The following is a 15,775-nucleotide window of genomic DNA, read 5'->3' on the forward strand; positions in this document are numbered from 1 at the left end:
GTCTCGCTCTTGCTCAGGCTGGTCTCGAACTCCTGAGCTCAAACAATCTGCCCGCCTTGGCCTCCCAGAGTGCTAGGATTATAGGCGTGAGCCACCATGCCCGGCCTGTTCTAAACTTTTTTAAATCATGTTTCTTTGATCTGTCTTTTCTTATATGTGTGCTACATGATTTTAATTATTGTAGCTTTAGAATATATCAAAACTCTAAATTAGAGAATCATTGATATCTATTTTTTTTACATTAAATGTAATACCTACGTGGTAGGGAATAAAGTAAAAGTTTAAGAGTGATCCTCCCTTTTCCTACTCCTGTTTCAGCCACTAGAAGTAACTAATCTCTTGTGTATTTTCCCAGACTCTTCTATGTACATACAAATTTATACATGTACAGTATATCTGAGTGCCTCCTTTCTAAATGGGATCATTGGGTACCTATTGCTCTGTAACTTGCTTTTGTCTCTTAAATATTGGAGATCTTTTCATATAAGTATATCCACTTGATACTTTTGATGGCTGCTACTATTTCATGGTATGATGATTATTTACCCAGTTCTCCATTAATGGATGTTTATGATCAGGTTTTTAATTTTTTATTATACAACTTGCTGCAAAGAATATACCTATACTTATATCTCTGTGCACATGGACAAATATTTCTCCTGCACTTTTCATCCTAGTAGTAGGCCGTATTTCTTGAAGGAAATCTTTTATTTTCTCAGTTTCCTAGGACAATCTATAGAAGGGAATTCTTTCTATACAATATACTTAAAATTGTATTTCCCTTACAATTCTGTTTTAACAAGCAAAAATAACAAATAACGCAAATACTAAGATAAATAATATATATTTAGTCTTGTATATATATTACATTTTTAAAATTAACACTTAACCACTATTGAGCCATTATTTTTCTCCATTGAAGTAACATAAATTAAAGAAATAAGACCTTCCAACTTTCCCACCTTAGCTAAAGGAGTGAAATTTATGGATCTTTTATATATATTTAACAAAATTTGTTGTTTACCAAAATGGGTACTTGGCTTTTGGATAAGTAGTATTTTTATTCTCCAGACATTCTGTATATTTTGCACATGCAGAAAACCCAGGATTCATCATTTTTTGCATATACTATACTTTGCAGGAACCAACTTCAGTTTCTTCTATGAAGGCAAGGTGCAAGAATGAAGCAGCAAACTCAAGGTTGCCATTGCAAACCTCTGTCATCATGATTTAGGGAGGGATATAAAAAACCGTTTAGAGATACCTTACCAGCTGCGCTTCCCACCTGCCTAAAAAGTGGTAACTATTCCTTGGGTCAGTAGTAAAGAAAGCCTATTTTGTTTCAATTCTTTGAGTTGAATAAAAGAGAGGAATGCTGATAAACATTTTAGTACGCTGATTTTAATTAGGGCAACGCAGGTTTGTTTTCTTTCGAGGCTATTTAAATCATCGCTTCTCTTTTCCTACTGGCCAGGGTGTCTTGCACAGGTCCTGAATGCTGTGAACTTCTGTGATGTCTCCTCTGGCTTTATAATGTAAAATAAGGGGGCATGGGACCCTTATCTCTAAAGTCTCTCCCACCTATGAGTCACTCACCTGCTAATCCCCTTGTAAACTGTAGCATAAGAACCTTCACCCAGCTTCTCCAAGTTCAAGTAAGATGAGGCTGCCCCAAAAGGAAGGTTCTTCCTCTGCTTAAGGAAAATGGGAGGAAGGGGCAGGTGAGAGGTGGGGAAGAGAGAAAGAGCAAATTTTTTAGTGTTAACTTTTTTCCCCCAGGGAAATCAGACAGCATTGCCAGAGTGTACTTGGGAAGGCCCCCTCCGTAATTGCCCTGGAAGTAAGGGCCAGCCTCCTAGACAAGCACACGCTAAATGCTTCTTGATCAACATCAGCTGCTCACTCACCCACTGAAAACCCTGCCTCAGATCCTCTTCCTGAAAAGAATCGCTGTTACTCCGTGGCCTTTTACTCTTGAACTTCCGGGCACGGACAGCCTGAAGTCCCTGGGGGTGAAATGAAGTCATGGAATATGATCCTTCTTTTAGGTCTGTTAGCTAGAGAAAAAAGAAACAGCAGAAATAAAATTTATGCAAAGTCAAGGTTCACTGCCTGGCAAAACCATTTTTTCTTCATTTGCCTGATTTTCATTCTTCAGATATTTTCTAATCTTCCTGTACCCCCAAAAGACACCTTTCTTGAAAGTCAGATCCCTAAAAAAGACCGTAATAGTATCAACTGCTGAAATACTACATTCTTTCTTTACCTAAAAATATGTCTTTAATGCTCAGGTTAACCTAAATCTCTTGGATGGATGTTTTCCAATTTTTTTCTGTTTATCTCAGGCTTGTTTTTCATGTCCACTTAATTTATTGCTTCAGGGGAACAGTTCTTGAGTACGGCATTGCTAATAATCATGAGTTAATTATTGAAATTTTGAATCCACAGCATACCAACCAGTACCGCGGCTTGCCTTTTAAGGTTCAGCTCTGAAATTTAGTACCTCAGAGATTTCCAGAGAAGAACTACTTTCTCAAATTCAAGTCGAGTGAGTTTCATGCAGCCCAAAGCCAAGAATTATTTTTTCTTTTTTGGTTTACAAGAAAATTCCTAAATTTGATAACTATAGCCATAAATTCTCTGTGACTTTAATAGAATTTTCTTTTTATTGGTTTAGACCTACCGCAGAAGACTCAGACCCCGCTACAGAAAGGGAGTGTCTGAACTCCTTGGTTTATCAATAGAGAAAGATGCTCCTCCTGGGATACAAATACCTGGAATGCAGCCTCCATCGTCTCAGGCTGACTCCTCCGACAGCTGTGTGCCTCGCCTCCCTCGGCACGGGGATAACAGCTGCATCCAGGCTGTATAGTCTTTGCACACAGCTCTTGACCCATAATCTTCTAGGTTCAAGGAGAAAAACCTGCACTTGAACCTCTGCCCCTCTGCGTCTCCTATCCTCGTTCACTCCCTTTTTGCCAGAGGTCAGCAGTGTGAAGCTTTCATATGACTCACGAGGGCTCTTCCTGGAGCAGCCTCATGACTTCAGCAGTTTTTCCTTATCAGTGCAAGAAATTCTCCATCAGAAAGGCGGTTGCTTGCATTCATATGTGCACAGCTGAAAACGAGGCAGCTAATATTGGATAGAATAAAATCTGGCACAGTTAAGGTTCTTATTCTAGCTACAAGTCAGTGCTGTCGGTATACATAGTCTTTAGGAATTTACATTGCTTATCCACGTAATATTTACATGCTATCATTCATAATGATACTGATATTTATTAGGCTTCCTTGCTGCGAAAGGGGACATGTTGAGGAGTACTTTATCCCTCCCTTTAATCTGAAAGCATTTTGGTTTTCAGATTTTAAAAGAAATTTGCTACCTAGCCAACTTTTAGTAGTCAAAGAAACCACAGAATCATAACACAGGAAGAAAGCTTGTATATACCTACTCCGTCTCTTTGCCTTCAAGCAATAGTGTGTCTAATAGTCCTCGAAGGGTCCTCATTTGTTCATTAAAAAATCATGTAGTGAGCACCTATGTTGTTCTTACTATACAGATAAAATGATATTAGCAGATGGTGCAGAGAGAGGAGTTTACTTGAAATACCTTTTCCTTCCTTCCTCCCCTCCTTCCTTCTACATAAATGTAATTAACATTTACCGTACGTAAAGTACTATATTAATAGCATGACATGTCAAGGAACCTGGCTCAAACTGGTTTGCAGTCTGTAGTCTTTAAACAGAATGCTTTTCTCTGACAGACTCCCAAGATTATTGCTACTATAATATACTAATCATAGAGTGAGACAAGCCGGATACAAACACACACAATCATTATCATTAAGGGAAAAAATAAGAATCATGTCTATTATCACAACAATACTTACGGATATTTGATGTCTGAACCTCACAATGGTTTTTTAAAAAACTTTCAGATAATTTAATTATGAGCATAAGTTTTATTTCAAAATTGCCATAGGGGAAGAGACTTAAAACAATTCAAAGATTCCCTTAAGCTAGGTGTGGTGGCTTATTCATGTAGTGCCAAGCTACTCAGAAGGCAGAGGCAGGAGAGGATCACTTGAGCCCAGGAATTTGAGGCCAGCCTGGGCAGCATGGCAAGAGCCCGTCTCTTTAAAAAAAAAAAAAGAAAGAAAGAAAAGAAAATAGATTCACTCAAATTAGAGACACTTAGTTAAAAAAAAAAGAATATTTGGCTTTGGCTTAAAGACTAATAACTTTTGACTGATAATCAATTAACTGGGAATGAGAAGCTAGTTTCTCACACTATTTCATCCATTTGAATTTGTCATAATATTAATTATATTTTATCAGAAACACTAATTTCTTCCTAAAAGATATTGTGAATTTCATCATTCAAAAGTTACATCCCAGACCAAGTTCAGGATGATTTTTCTTTACCACCCTCTAATTATCGTAAGTTTTAGAATTTTTAAATGACCAATATTTTTATTAGCATAGGGGATTATTCACCTAAATCACAAGTATACTAAAATAAAATAGTCTGATTTTTTAAGTTGTAAATCACTATGGTTAAATACTAGAATGGGCTGGGCATGGTGGCTCACACCTATAATCGTAGCGCTTTGCTAGGCTGAGGCAGGAGGATTGCTGGAGGTCAGGAGTTTGAGGCTGTAGTGAGCTATGATCCTGCCACTGCACTCCAGCCTGGGTGACAGAGAGACCGTCTCTCTAAAAAAATAAAAATAAAAAATAAGTAAATAAATACTAGAATGGGCCACTGAGGTGAAATTTTGAAATATCCTCCTGAATTTTCAAAAATTAAAAAAGTTATGATTTTGTTTAAAGTCAAGGAAAAGTATCAGATGACTTCTAAAGATGTTTTCTTGCTCTGTGTCGGAAACAATACTTTTTGTTATCACAGGTTTGTAACTAAGGACAGAAGACTTAGGTGATTTCATTTCAAATTCTGCATCAGATCCAGTTTATGTACCATTCCAGATAGGCTTGGCTGGACCTACTTCAGCAGCTTGTCCTGTGGAAGAACTCATTCCTGCCATCTTTTTTTTTTTTTTTTGAGACAAAGTTTCACTTCGTTGCCCTGAATGCCGTGGTATCAGCCTAGCTCACAGCAACCTCAAATTCCTGGGCTCAAGTGATCCTCCTGCCTCAGCCTCCCAGGTAACTGGGACTACAGGCCAGGATGCCTGGCTAATTTTTCTATTTTTAGTAGAGACAGGGTCTCGCTCTTGCTCAGGCTGGTCTCAAACTCCCGAGCTCAAGCAATCCTCCCACCTCGGCCTCCCAGAGTGCTAGGATTACAGGCGTGAGCCACCGCACCCAGCCATTCCTGCCATCTTGAAGTGTGCCCACCGTTGCTGCCACCTCCTGCTGTCATAACACAAGGAGTCCCCACTCATGAAGCTGACAAGGAGAGACCCTTGTGCTTGCTCACCAGCCTAAATGGACTAATAGAGGCTCTGACCTCTCCAGGAACTTCCTGCAAGGGCTAGGTGACATAATCCAGAAGTGCAGGCAGTCCCATGGAGTGCACTTCCACCATTATGAAACCAGCCAAGTTTGTTGTGGAGCTGAGGCCAGCTCGGAAATATGCTCCATTTATTAGCTCTCCCCCTCTCCTCACTTCTGTTTCCCTGGGATTGCACAAACTGCACACACACCCTCGCTCCTAGGTTTTGCTTCAGGCTCTGTTTTCAGGGAGTCTGTGTTAATACAAACGGTAGCCATTTTTTATTTATTTATTTTTATTTTTATTTTATTTTATTTTTTTTGAGACAGAGTCTCACTCTCTTGCCTGGGGCGAGTGCCGTGGAGTCAGCCTAGCTCACAGCAACCTCAAACTCCTGGGCTCAATCAATCCTACTGTCTCGGCCTCCCGAGTAGCTGGGACCACAGGCACGTGCCACCATGCCCGGCTAATTTTTTCTACATATATTTTTAGCTGTCTAATTAATTTCTTTCCATATTTTGGTAGAGACGGAGTCTCGCTCTTGCTCAGGCTGGTCTCGAACTCCTGAGCTCAGAACGATCCGCCCGCCTCGGCCTCCCAGAGTGCTAGGATTACAGGCGTGAGCCACCGCGCCCGGCCTGGTAGCCATTTTTTAATTAGCAGTATACAATTATAGGTTATTTATCATTTCAGACTAATGATGTTAATGATGTCATTAGCCTGAAATGGTTTAAATTTAAACTATTATGTTTAGTTGAGAGTTTGCACTTTTCTCCAATCTTTGCATTCTCTTTTAACCAAATTTAACCAAATTATTAGGAATGATGACCTTTCTAAAATATGTAGATTATCACAGCATTCAACAGATAATAATGTGAAAAAATGTAAAATTTGTGTCAGAAACATTGAAAATAATCCATACACATTCACAGAAGGGAGTAATATGCAGCTGTAAAAAAGGAATGAGATCTCTATATAATGACATGGAGTGATCACCAAAATATATTGTTAAGTAGAAAAAGCAAAATGCATAACAATATTTATTATATAATGTGTTATCTTTTGTGGCAAAGAAATGAGGGAAAATAAAGTGTAGTCTGTAATTTTACCAATAATAGCAATATTACTATTATTTTGAATCCTTGTTGAGGAAAAAAGATTTCTCACTCATCTCTAGGTTGATCGATGAGACCCATATAACAACAGACAGATAAGAGAAAAGCATACAAATTTATTTAATGCGAATTTGCGTGACACTGGAGCCTTCAGAAACGGAGACCCCAAGAAATAGGGAAATCTGTGTATTTCTCTACTAAGTTTGATGAAGTGGATAGTTGTGAAGAAATATGATTGAAGGACAAAAGGATCTGATCTAATGATGATAAACTAAGGGGAACTTAGCAAGGCCTGTTTGTTCAGATTCTTCTTGGTGTCACTGGATCTTTGAGGACAAGGACTTTTCTTTCCTCGGCATATAGGGAGATTATCTCTGAAGTTAAGATCTTATGACCTGTATAGAGGAAGATCAGCTAGGCTTTGTGACTTGCTTCAAGGGAGAAGCGGTTAGAGGAAGATGAGAATAACTTCCCTGCTTCTGCTGTTTTCTCAAATGCCAAGGTGCCATGTTTTGGGGTAGCATGGCCTGAACTCCATCACTATTATAGCTGTATCTTAGGCTAAAACAAATAAGTAATTATGCTAACATTATTAGAAACCAAATTTTTCAGCATAAGAGAAAATAGACATAAATACCAAAGAAATATAGCAAAAATTAGGTGATCTTAAATTTGATTTGGAAATATAAACTTTGGATTTTTTTCTTTAAAAAAAAATCTGTCAACCCAAAAAGAGCTAGAAACAATGACAACTCAATAGCAAAGAGCAACCCTAATGCTCAATTTGTGGTCTCTAAATTCCATTTTCCTCTAAAAAGAACTAAACATCCCCAGAGAAATGGTAGATTCCAGGTCTGGACTATGAACTGGGCAAGATGAGCCTGGGTTATCTTTCTTGCCAGAAAGCAAGGGAGTTATCAAGAAAGATTTCTCAGGCTCATCTTAAGCCAACTGGAGTCATGTTAAAAGGTGTGGGAGCCAACCTGAAAGGGACTCCCATTGGCTTAAGATGGGCAATCTGAGTATCTAAAAGAATAATGACTACAATGGATTGAAATGCATGAAATGTGTAAAGCTGTAACTTTATAGTGATTCTAAACAAAAATGGTCACGGATGTTTCTAATGTATAAACTTATTACTCTGAATATTGATAAATAAAGGAGAAAAATTAAGTATTTTTTGTCTTTTCTATATAAATTGTTTTCCCAGGGTTATCAAATAGTTAATGAGGGGAAAGTTTTCCTTATAGAATTCCAGCTAATAAACGCAGAAGAAAGGATAGAAATAAAAAATTACTATCATGTGATCCCTAACGCAATAATAGATGTAAGCAAAACAATCATCAATGGATACTAAAATCATTAGGTGAAGCATTGCTGAGGAACTTTGCAATGAAGGGGTCAGGCTGACACCATCTGAGCCCACTGATCAATCTTAGCTTCACTAACTTATGTGCCTCCTGTCATGATGCAACAGGAAATACACACCACCACCTGTGATGTATTTTTGACTAAAGAAAAAAATTAAACGTGAATCTAATCAAGCTTCTAGATCTAAAACCAAACTACAAGAAATACAGAGGACAGAGAAGTTAAATAACACCACAAGGAATCAAATAGCCAAACCAGAGAAGACAAATAATGTTAACAAATCAATGGCATTTAAAAAAGGAAAAAAAATAGCCTGAGCAAGAGCGAGACCTTGTCTTTACTAAAAATAGAAAAAATTAGCTGGGTGCAGTGGCATGCCTGTAGTCCCAGCTACTTGGGAGGCTGAGGCAGGAGGATCACTTGAGCCCAGGAGTTTGAGGTTGCAGTGAGATACAATGACACCACTGCACTCCAGCCTGGGCAACAAAGCGAGAACCTGTCTCAAAAAAAAAAAAAGAAGAAGAGAATTAAAAAGATTTAAACAAGAAACAAATACAATATGTAGACATTGCTTGGATCCTGATTTCAACAAATTAACTATAAAATGACATTTCTGAAACAAGTATGGATGTTTAAATATGGTATTAGATGATTTTAATAGTTTATTTTTAATTTTGCATGGCAATTATGTTTTAAAAACAATCCTGCTGTTAGAGATGTATATACTAGAGTATTTACATTAGAATGACATAATTTCCAGTCTTGCTTGAAAATGTTCCAGAAAAATAATGCTGGGGATAGGAAATATAAAAGTGGTAAAAATATTAATAATTGTTTAAGCTGGGTGATGGCTATACGGAAGCTCATTTTTGTGTGTTTAACAATTCTCTGGGGCCAGGTGCGGTGGCTCACGCCTGTAATCCTAGCACTCTGGGAGGCCGAGGCGGGCAGATTGTTTGAGCTCAGGAGTTCGAGACCAGCCTGAGCAAGAGCGAGGCCTGTCTCTATTAAAAAAAATAGAAAGAAATTATCTGGACAACTAAAAATATATAGAAAAAATTAGCCAGGCATGGTGGTGTATGCCTGTAGTCCCAGCTACTCAGGAAGCTGAGGCAGGAGGCTCGCTTGAGCCCAGGAGTTTGAGGTTGCTGTGAGCTAGGCTAACGCCACGGCACTCACTCAAGCCAGGGCAACAGAGTGAGACTCTGTCTCAAAAAAAAAAAAAAAAAAGAATTCTCTGAATAAAAACATAGAAAAAGAACAATATTTTTTTTAAAAATTCATATACACAAAATTCATACATTTTGATTTTTTCTCTCTTTGCATTCCTGCCTATTTCCATCAAGGGTTGGGGAGGCACTCAATAAAAGAACAGCAATCATTAGCATCATCATAATAGCAACAGCTACCATGTCAGTGCTTGCTCCATGCCAAGCACCATGCTCGCACAGAGATTAATCCTCACAATGCCATGACAGTGAGGTAGGTGCCATTATTAACCCCATTTAATCACTGAGGGAACTGAGTCAGAGAGTTTAAGTAACTTTCCTAAGGTTACTAAACTAGTAAATAGTAGGCATTATTTATAAAGCTCCCCAAAGACTACATATTAAATTTCACAAATTTTATTTAATGAGGAGACACTAATAAATTTGCACCAAGAGTGCGAAATCTCTCTCCGTTTTGCTGCATTCCTCAGTAATTATGAGGCCTAGGTTTAAATGAGTTATTATATTTAGAATACCAGTTTAGGTAAGTGACTCTAGTGCATTATTCAGGAGGCATGTAAGATCATCCTTGGTAAAAAATAAAAGCAACAGAATACAATTCTTAAATCACACTTCTTCCTTCTTCCTGGAGTACCTTAACTTGAAACTTACATGCCGAGAGTGCTGTCGCTGACAATAAGCACAACTGCAAGTACGTGATATCTGGGCCTCCTCTGTACCTCTACATTCATATCTGGTTCTTCTTTACATCATACTATTATTGCATATTAGTGTGCTATTTGTTTACTCAAACTTAATTTTCACAGTGAAGTTGATGTTGTAAATTCCAGTGTTATTTTCTATTTCCACTGCCTTTAAGAAAGAGTAAGTTTCAAAACTGGTGAGTTATTGAACTTTTACTCATTTAATTAGACAATTTCTGGAGCCCTGGGAATTTCTGCCTGGAAATGCCAAATGTCCTAGTTATTACTTAGTTTTCCAGCCTTAAATTCCAGGCTCCTTGCCCTGATACTAGATTTCTGCCTCTCATTCAGGCTCCTCCACATCCTGGTCTTCACTTCTGAAAGAGTAGTTTACCAGTCGGGGATCTGTTACAAAAAACAGTATTTCGGGGTTTTTTTTTGCAAATAGAGTATCCCTCCGTCACCCCCCCGCTCCAGGGAAGAGTGCCGTGGTGTCAGCCTAGCTCACAGCAACCTCAAACTCCTGGGCTCAAGCCATCCTCCTGCCTTAGCCTCCTTCCTGAGTAGCTGGGACTACAGGTGCATGCCACTACACCTGGCTAATTTTTTGTATTTTTAGTAGAGACAGGGTCTCGGCTCTTGTTCAGGCTGGTCTCAAACTCCTGAGCTCAAGCAATCCTCCTGCCTAGGTTTCCCAGAGTGCTGGGATTACAGGCTTGAGCCACTGTGCCCATCCAGATCAAAACTCTTATCTACAAACTAAGCATTCAAGAATGCCAAATAATTCCGTATGTGTAAGTCCACCTTCTAAATCTACTGGAAAGCAATGACAGGTTAAAAAAGACATTTCACAGGCAGGCAAGGAAATCTAATTGCAAGGTGTTCCTGTGACAGAATGACTTAGTTTGTGAGACAATGCAATTATAGTAGTCCTCCCTTTATCCACGGTTTCTCTTTCCTCAGTTTCAGTTACCCGAGGTCAACCATGGTCCAAAAATATTTAATGGAAAATTCCAGAAATAATTCGTAAGTTTTAAATTGCATGCCGTTCTGAGTAATGTAATGAAATTTTGTGACATCCCCCCAAGACACGAATCATCCCGTTGTCCAGCTACCTGTCTGCTAGTCACTAAGTAGCCCCCTCGGTTATCAGATCGAGGTATCGTGGTGCTTGTATTCAATAACCCTTATTTTATTTAATGGCCCCAAAGTGCAGGAGTAGTGATGCTGATGGATTGTTATAATTATTCTATTTTATTATTAGTTATTGTTAATCTCTTACTGTACCTAATTTATAAATTAAACTTTATCATAGGTGTATATGTATAGGAAAAAAACAATGTATTAGGGTTTGGCACTATCTTTGGTTTCAGACAACCACTGGGGTCTTGGAATGTATCCTCTGAGGATAAGGGGGGACTACTGTATGCTGAGCACTATACTTAAAAAAGGACCCACTGTCTAAAATTGTAGAAATCCTTTGGATATTTGTAGATGCAGGGAAAGTAGAAGACTTCTCATTTCCAGTCTAAGAGAAAAAGAAAACTATGCTTCTACAGATCAGATATTTACTCTGTTGTTCTTTGCATTTGTATGATTGCTTGACTGTTTTAATTTCTTGAGCCTGAATGGACTAAGGGAAAATTCCAGACATGAACTGATGATTTGGTCCCCACTGAAACGGGGGACACCAATTTTATATTTAGTTTTCCACTTTCAGTATAACAGCATGATTTTTAAAAGGATGATTCAATGTTCTTTTCATAGAGAACAGATTTATAAACATAACATAATCAGGTCCCACAATGAGGCAGCTTGTAACATATTTAGTCCAAGTCTTCTGGCTATAGGTAGAAAAAAATGACAACAATAAAGCAAACATGTGGTTTACTTGTGCTTACTTGTTACAATTCTGTGGTCAAAAGTATTAAATAATTTTCCCAAGGCCAAACAAGCAAGAAGTGGTGGAACTATGACACGAACCAAGGTGAATAGCTCAAAGTCCATACTTTAAACCTATTCGACCATTTTCCTTCTTGATACAATTTAAGAATGTGGAGATAATCAGTCAAACCAAAGAGTTTTTATGTCTGTGCTTGGTCCTTCCTTCCTTCATTAGGCTTTATCATCAAATAAGGATACCATTGTTTATCTGTTCTAAACAAGCATTTCACACACATTATCTTAGCTAATTCTGTAACCTAGATATTTATTCCCCCAATTTTAGATGAGAAAACTGGCAATGTCCAAAGTTTATTTAGAGCATAGATAGAAGAAGTAGAATTGACTCTGGGGTCTATGCTCTTAACCAGGTCTCCACACAGTAAGCGCCAGGGGCTGTGGGCAAGCATCCTTTCCCCTGACACCGTGGCTCTGTCAACACAGCACACCATTCCCTGGTATGTGGGAGAGAATTTTGCGTCTTGGTTACTCGAAATGGGTATTCCTAACCCATGAAAAAACCTCCTCTGACAGGAAACTTGCATTCCTGAAACAGAGGCTGAGGTGTCTTCACTTCCCTGCCCCTCCTTCTAGCAGTCCCTCACAGTCAACGGACAATCAGAACAATTAGTCCACTGTAGAAGTGCCCAGCCTGTTGTCTAAAGGATACCTTTGTACAACTTGTCATTGTTAATTTCTGTGAAATGCATTAAAATGCTCCTATTACCTTCAACATTGCCCTAAAGTTTCTTGCTCTGTCACTGGAAACGCTCTTTTTTCATGCTGAAGTTCAGCACATTCAGTTCAATACTAAAAGCAGTAGGGTTTTAGACCCGTTTGAAAATGTTTCCTGCAAGTTATTATCACTTTAAAATATGCATATATTGTGGGTACATAAACACAAATAATTGCAAGTTACAAAAACTCTGCTTGTAAATTTCTGATGTGCACAAATTGTGTGGGAGATCCCCTGAGACTCCCTCTCCCTGTAGCAATCCCAGGGTGTCTGAACCCCTCTGGCCCTCCTTCCAGAAAGACAGCCTTGTACCGACAGCACCACTTGGTGGCCAGGATGGAGAACTGGCCAAATCAACTTTTCTTCCCTCCCAACTTCTTCCTCAAGACCAGGCCCTTCCAAAACTCCAAACCTCTCCACCCACCCCAATTTTCCTTGGACTTTGCTACGCACAGCCAAGTTGATTTCACCTCAGGCAATCTTTCTCAAATTTGCAAACACCCTTTTTTATTTAAAAATCTTTTTTCTTCTCCCTACCCAGTTGCTTTATAAGTTTTTCTTACTCCTCCAACTGCCTTTATCCTATACATAAAAGCTTAGCAATTACTGGGGCTGGGCAAGCCAGACTTGGCCCAAGGCTCTGAAATGTAGAGGGGCTAATTGCATTTTAAAAAATTAAGTATTTAAAAATCTTGTGCAAATTGATTCGGCCACTCTGCCCTCAGAAATGCCATCCTCCTCCCAGTTCCCAGCCTCCAGCATCCAGCTGGCTCCTGCCCATAGCAGTCTTCTGTAGCAGTCAGGGGTGGAGGTAGAGACCCAAACAAAAGAAAGAAAAGGAAAGGAAGAAAAGAAAGGAAAGGAGAGGAGAAGCGGGGAGAGGAAGGGAGGAGAGGGGAGAAGAGGAAAGGAAGGGAGGGAGGAAGGAAGGAAGAAAAAGAAAAAAGGAAGAAAGAGAAAAGGAGAAAGGGAGGAAAGGAGGAAGAGAGGAAAAGTGAGAGGAAGAAAAAAGAAAGAGGAAGAGAGCAGGAAAGAGAAAGGAAGGAAGGAAGGAAGGAAAGAAAAAAAGAAAGAAACGGAGGAAAAAAATAAAAAGAAAGAAAGAAGGAATCTTCTAGCCTGGGGGACCCCTTATGCGGCTTCCTTCCTGGCTGCTTCCCCACCCGTGCCGGGATTGAGATGAGACGAAAAGGGGCACCAAAACAACACTCAGTAATTAAGATGAATAAAAATAATAAATCTTGTAATGCAATATTTCTAAAAATCAAAGTTTTTAAAATTAAAATCAAAATTAGTGTATAAAAATCCGTGATGAACAAAATACAGTATCTGCATTTTAAATAAAAACAACCAGTTTGTTCCTTTGTTTTACAGCACCCCGCACCCCGCCCGCCCCCTTATTGCTCAGAAGGGAACAGTGGTTTCCAATCCGCTCCTGGTCCCCAGGCCGCTCGCTCGCCGGGCCCCTCCCTCCGTCCCACCCCCGCCTGAGGGTGGACCGAGATGTCTAACAAATTGACGAGGGGCTTTATATATTTCCCAAATTGTAGGGCTTTTACTAACTTTTTCTACTTGGTTCGTAATATTGGACATTTTGGTGCGCGTACGCGTAAGGCACCCATCTTTCCCTTTTGCCTGGGGCTCGATATGCCTGGAGAGGGCGCTGCTTTCCACTCAACAGCCCCTTCCTCCTGTGCTCTGTCTGCAGGACTCCCGCGCAACTCTTCACCCTTGACCCTTGAAACACACTTTTCTTTAAGTACCAGTGTTCATGAAAAATGACTCACTCAATACCAACGGCTTTTTCTTCTTGTTTAAAAAATAACAGATATGGCAAAAGTATTGCTTTCAGCTATAAACGACATTATAAATCAACATTTGTAAATTGGCCTAGGAACTAAACCATTATTTACCTCACTGTTTCTAAAGAGGGGAAAACATGTTCTAAGTTTCAAACAATTCATTTGCAAATAAGTATTCAAGACATGATTTTTTTTTGTAGGTGAGGGGCCTAATGCTTTTTAGAAAAATGTTTATGAAAATTTACATGTACATTGTAATACATGAAAAAAGAGGTTCTTTAGCCCCAAACTACTGCTGTTAATTTTTAGCCAAAAAAAAGTGACTTTATAATGCCCAGCTTGAGGTCAGCATGCTAGGATATATCAACAGAATAGGTTTTTCCAACAAACCTGAGTTTGCCAATAGACCTGACAAAGAAGTGTAAGACAGAGAAGTGTAACATTACTAGCACATATTGCACAGAAATAGTTCGGATATAGAGAAATACCTTATTTAAATGTAGATATTTAAATTATATCAAAATATTCTTGCTCTAATGTCTAATTACTTATAAGTCAATATAGGATTTATGAATATTTGTGTCAACAATTCTCATATAGCATGTAAAAATATTCCATGCTAAAAATAGCAAGTTAGCATCTGCTTACCTACATCTGGTGATTAGTCATTCAATCCACTAATTATTTTTTGGTATGATATGAGTAGAAGCATTGCTATTTAAGTCATTCCCCCAAATTACTACATGTTAGCAGTAGGTCTTTGTTCTTCATTTTGGTCATTATCTTCTTGCATAAAGTCCAGCAACATAGTGAAATACTCCCAGATGTCAATGAGAGTTGGGTGCCCCTTTTCTAAAGTCTCTCCCATTTGGAATCTCAGCAACAATTTTTTAAAACAAAGGTCTAAGTTGTTCTTAACTATCTTTTTAACTTGAGAGCGAAATGTAATCTAATTCAGTAAGAATAAAAAGTGTAACACACACAGACACACAGACACACACACACACACACACACACACAAACTCTATTTTTAATGGTTAAATAAAATAAGATAGACAGAGCACAACTCTACAACTACTGCCAGGAAGATCTTTCAGCCCTACATTTTTAAAATGCCTCTTTGATCATTTCTGATTAAATGTCCTCAAGTTCCCCTACTTAACCTATCAAGTCTAGATTCCTCAGCTTGGCTTCTAGCAACCTGACTCTATCCTGCCTCACCTATTCCCCTAGTATCCGCCTACTCTTCACTGGAGCCATGCTAGGCACTCACTGTCAAACCTTCCATGCTTTTCTGACTAAACTTCCACCTATTTATCATTTGACATGTTCCTCCCTCCTACATACCTCTCCCTCCTTCAGGTCTGGGCTGAGGTTCCGAACCTTTCCTTGCTTCTTTGCCCTCCCCTCCCCAACACAGACCTCCCAAGGCCGAGCTCCTGG

At 39.0% G+C, this 15,775-nt stretch overlaps 1 protein-coding gene across 3 annotated transcripts in view; it reads right to left on the reverse strand.

Annotated features, from left to right (window-relative positions):
• Positions 1–2,984, reverse strand: part of CDK15 (cyclin-dependent kinase 15) — a 100,519-nt gene extending 97,535 nt beyond the window's left edge. For all 3 annotated transcript variants that reach the window (XM_012655237.1, XM_012655243.1, XM_012655251.1), the window contains exons 1-3: positions 2,775–2,984; positions 1,908–2,057; positions 1,597–1,691 (exon numbers count right to left, since the gene is read on the reverse strand). In XM_012655237.1, the coding sequence (XP_012510691.1) occupies positions 1,597–1,691; positions 1,908–2,057; positions 2,775–2,897 (368 nt within the window). In that variant the 5' untranslated portion in view covers positions 2,898–2,984. The remainder of the gene's footprint in view (positions 1–1,596; positions 1,692–1,907; positions 2,058–2,774) is intronic.
• Positions 2,985–15,775: the final 12,791 nt, after the last annotated feature.

This window comes from Propithecus coquereli, unplaced genomic scaffold, assembly GCF_000956105.1.
Source record: "Propithecus coquereli isolate 6110/MARCELLA unplaced genomic scaffold, Pcoq_1.0 Scaffold113, whole genome shotgun sequence".
Taxonomy (NCBI): Eukaryota; Metazoa; Chordata; class Mammalia; order Primates; family Indriidae; genus Propithecus; species Propithecus coquereli.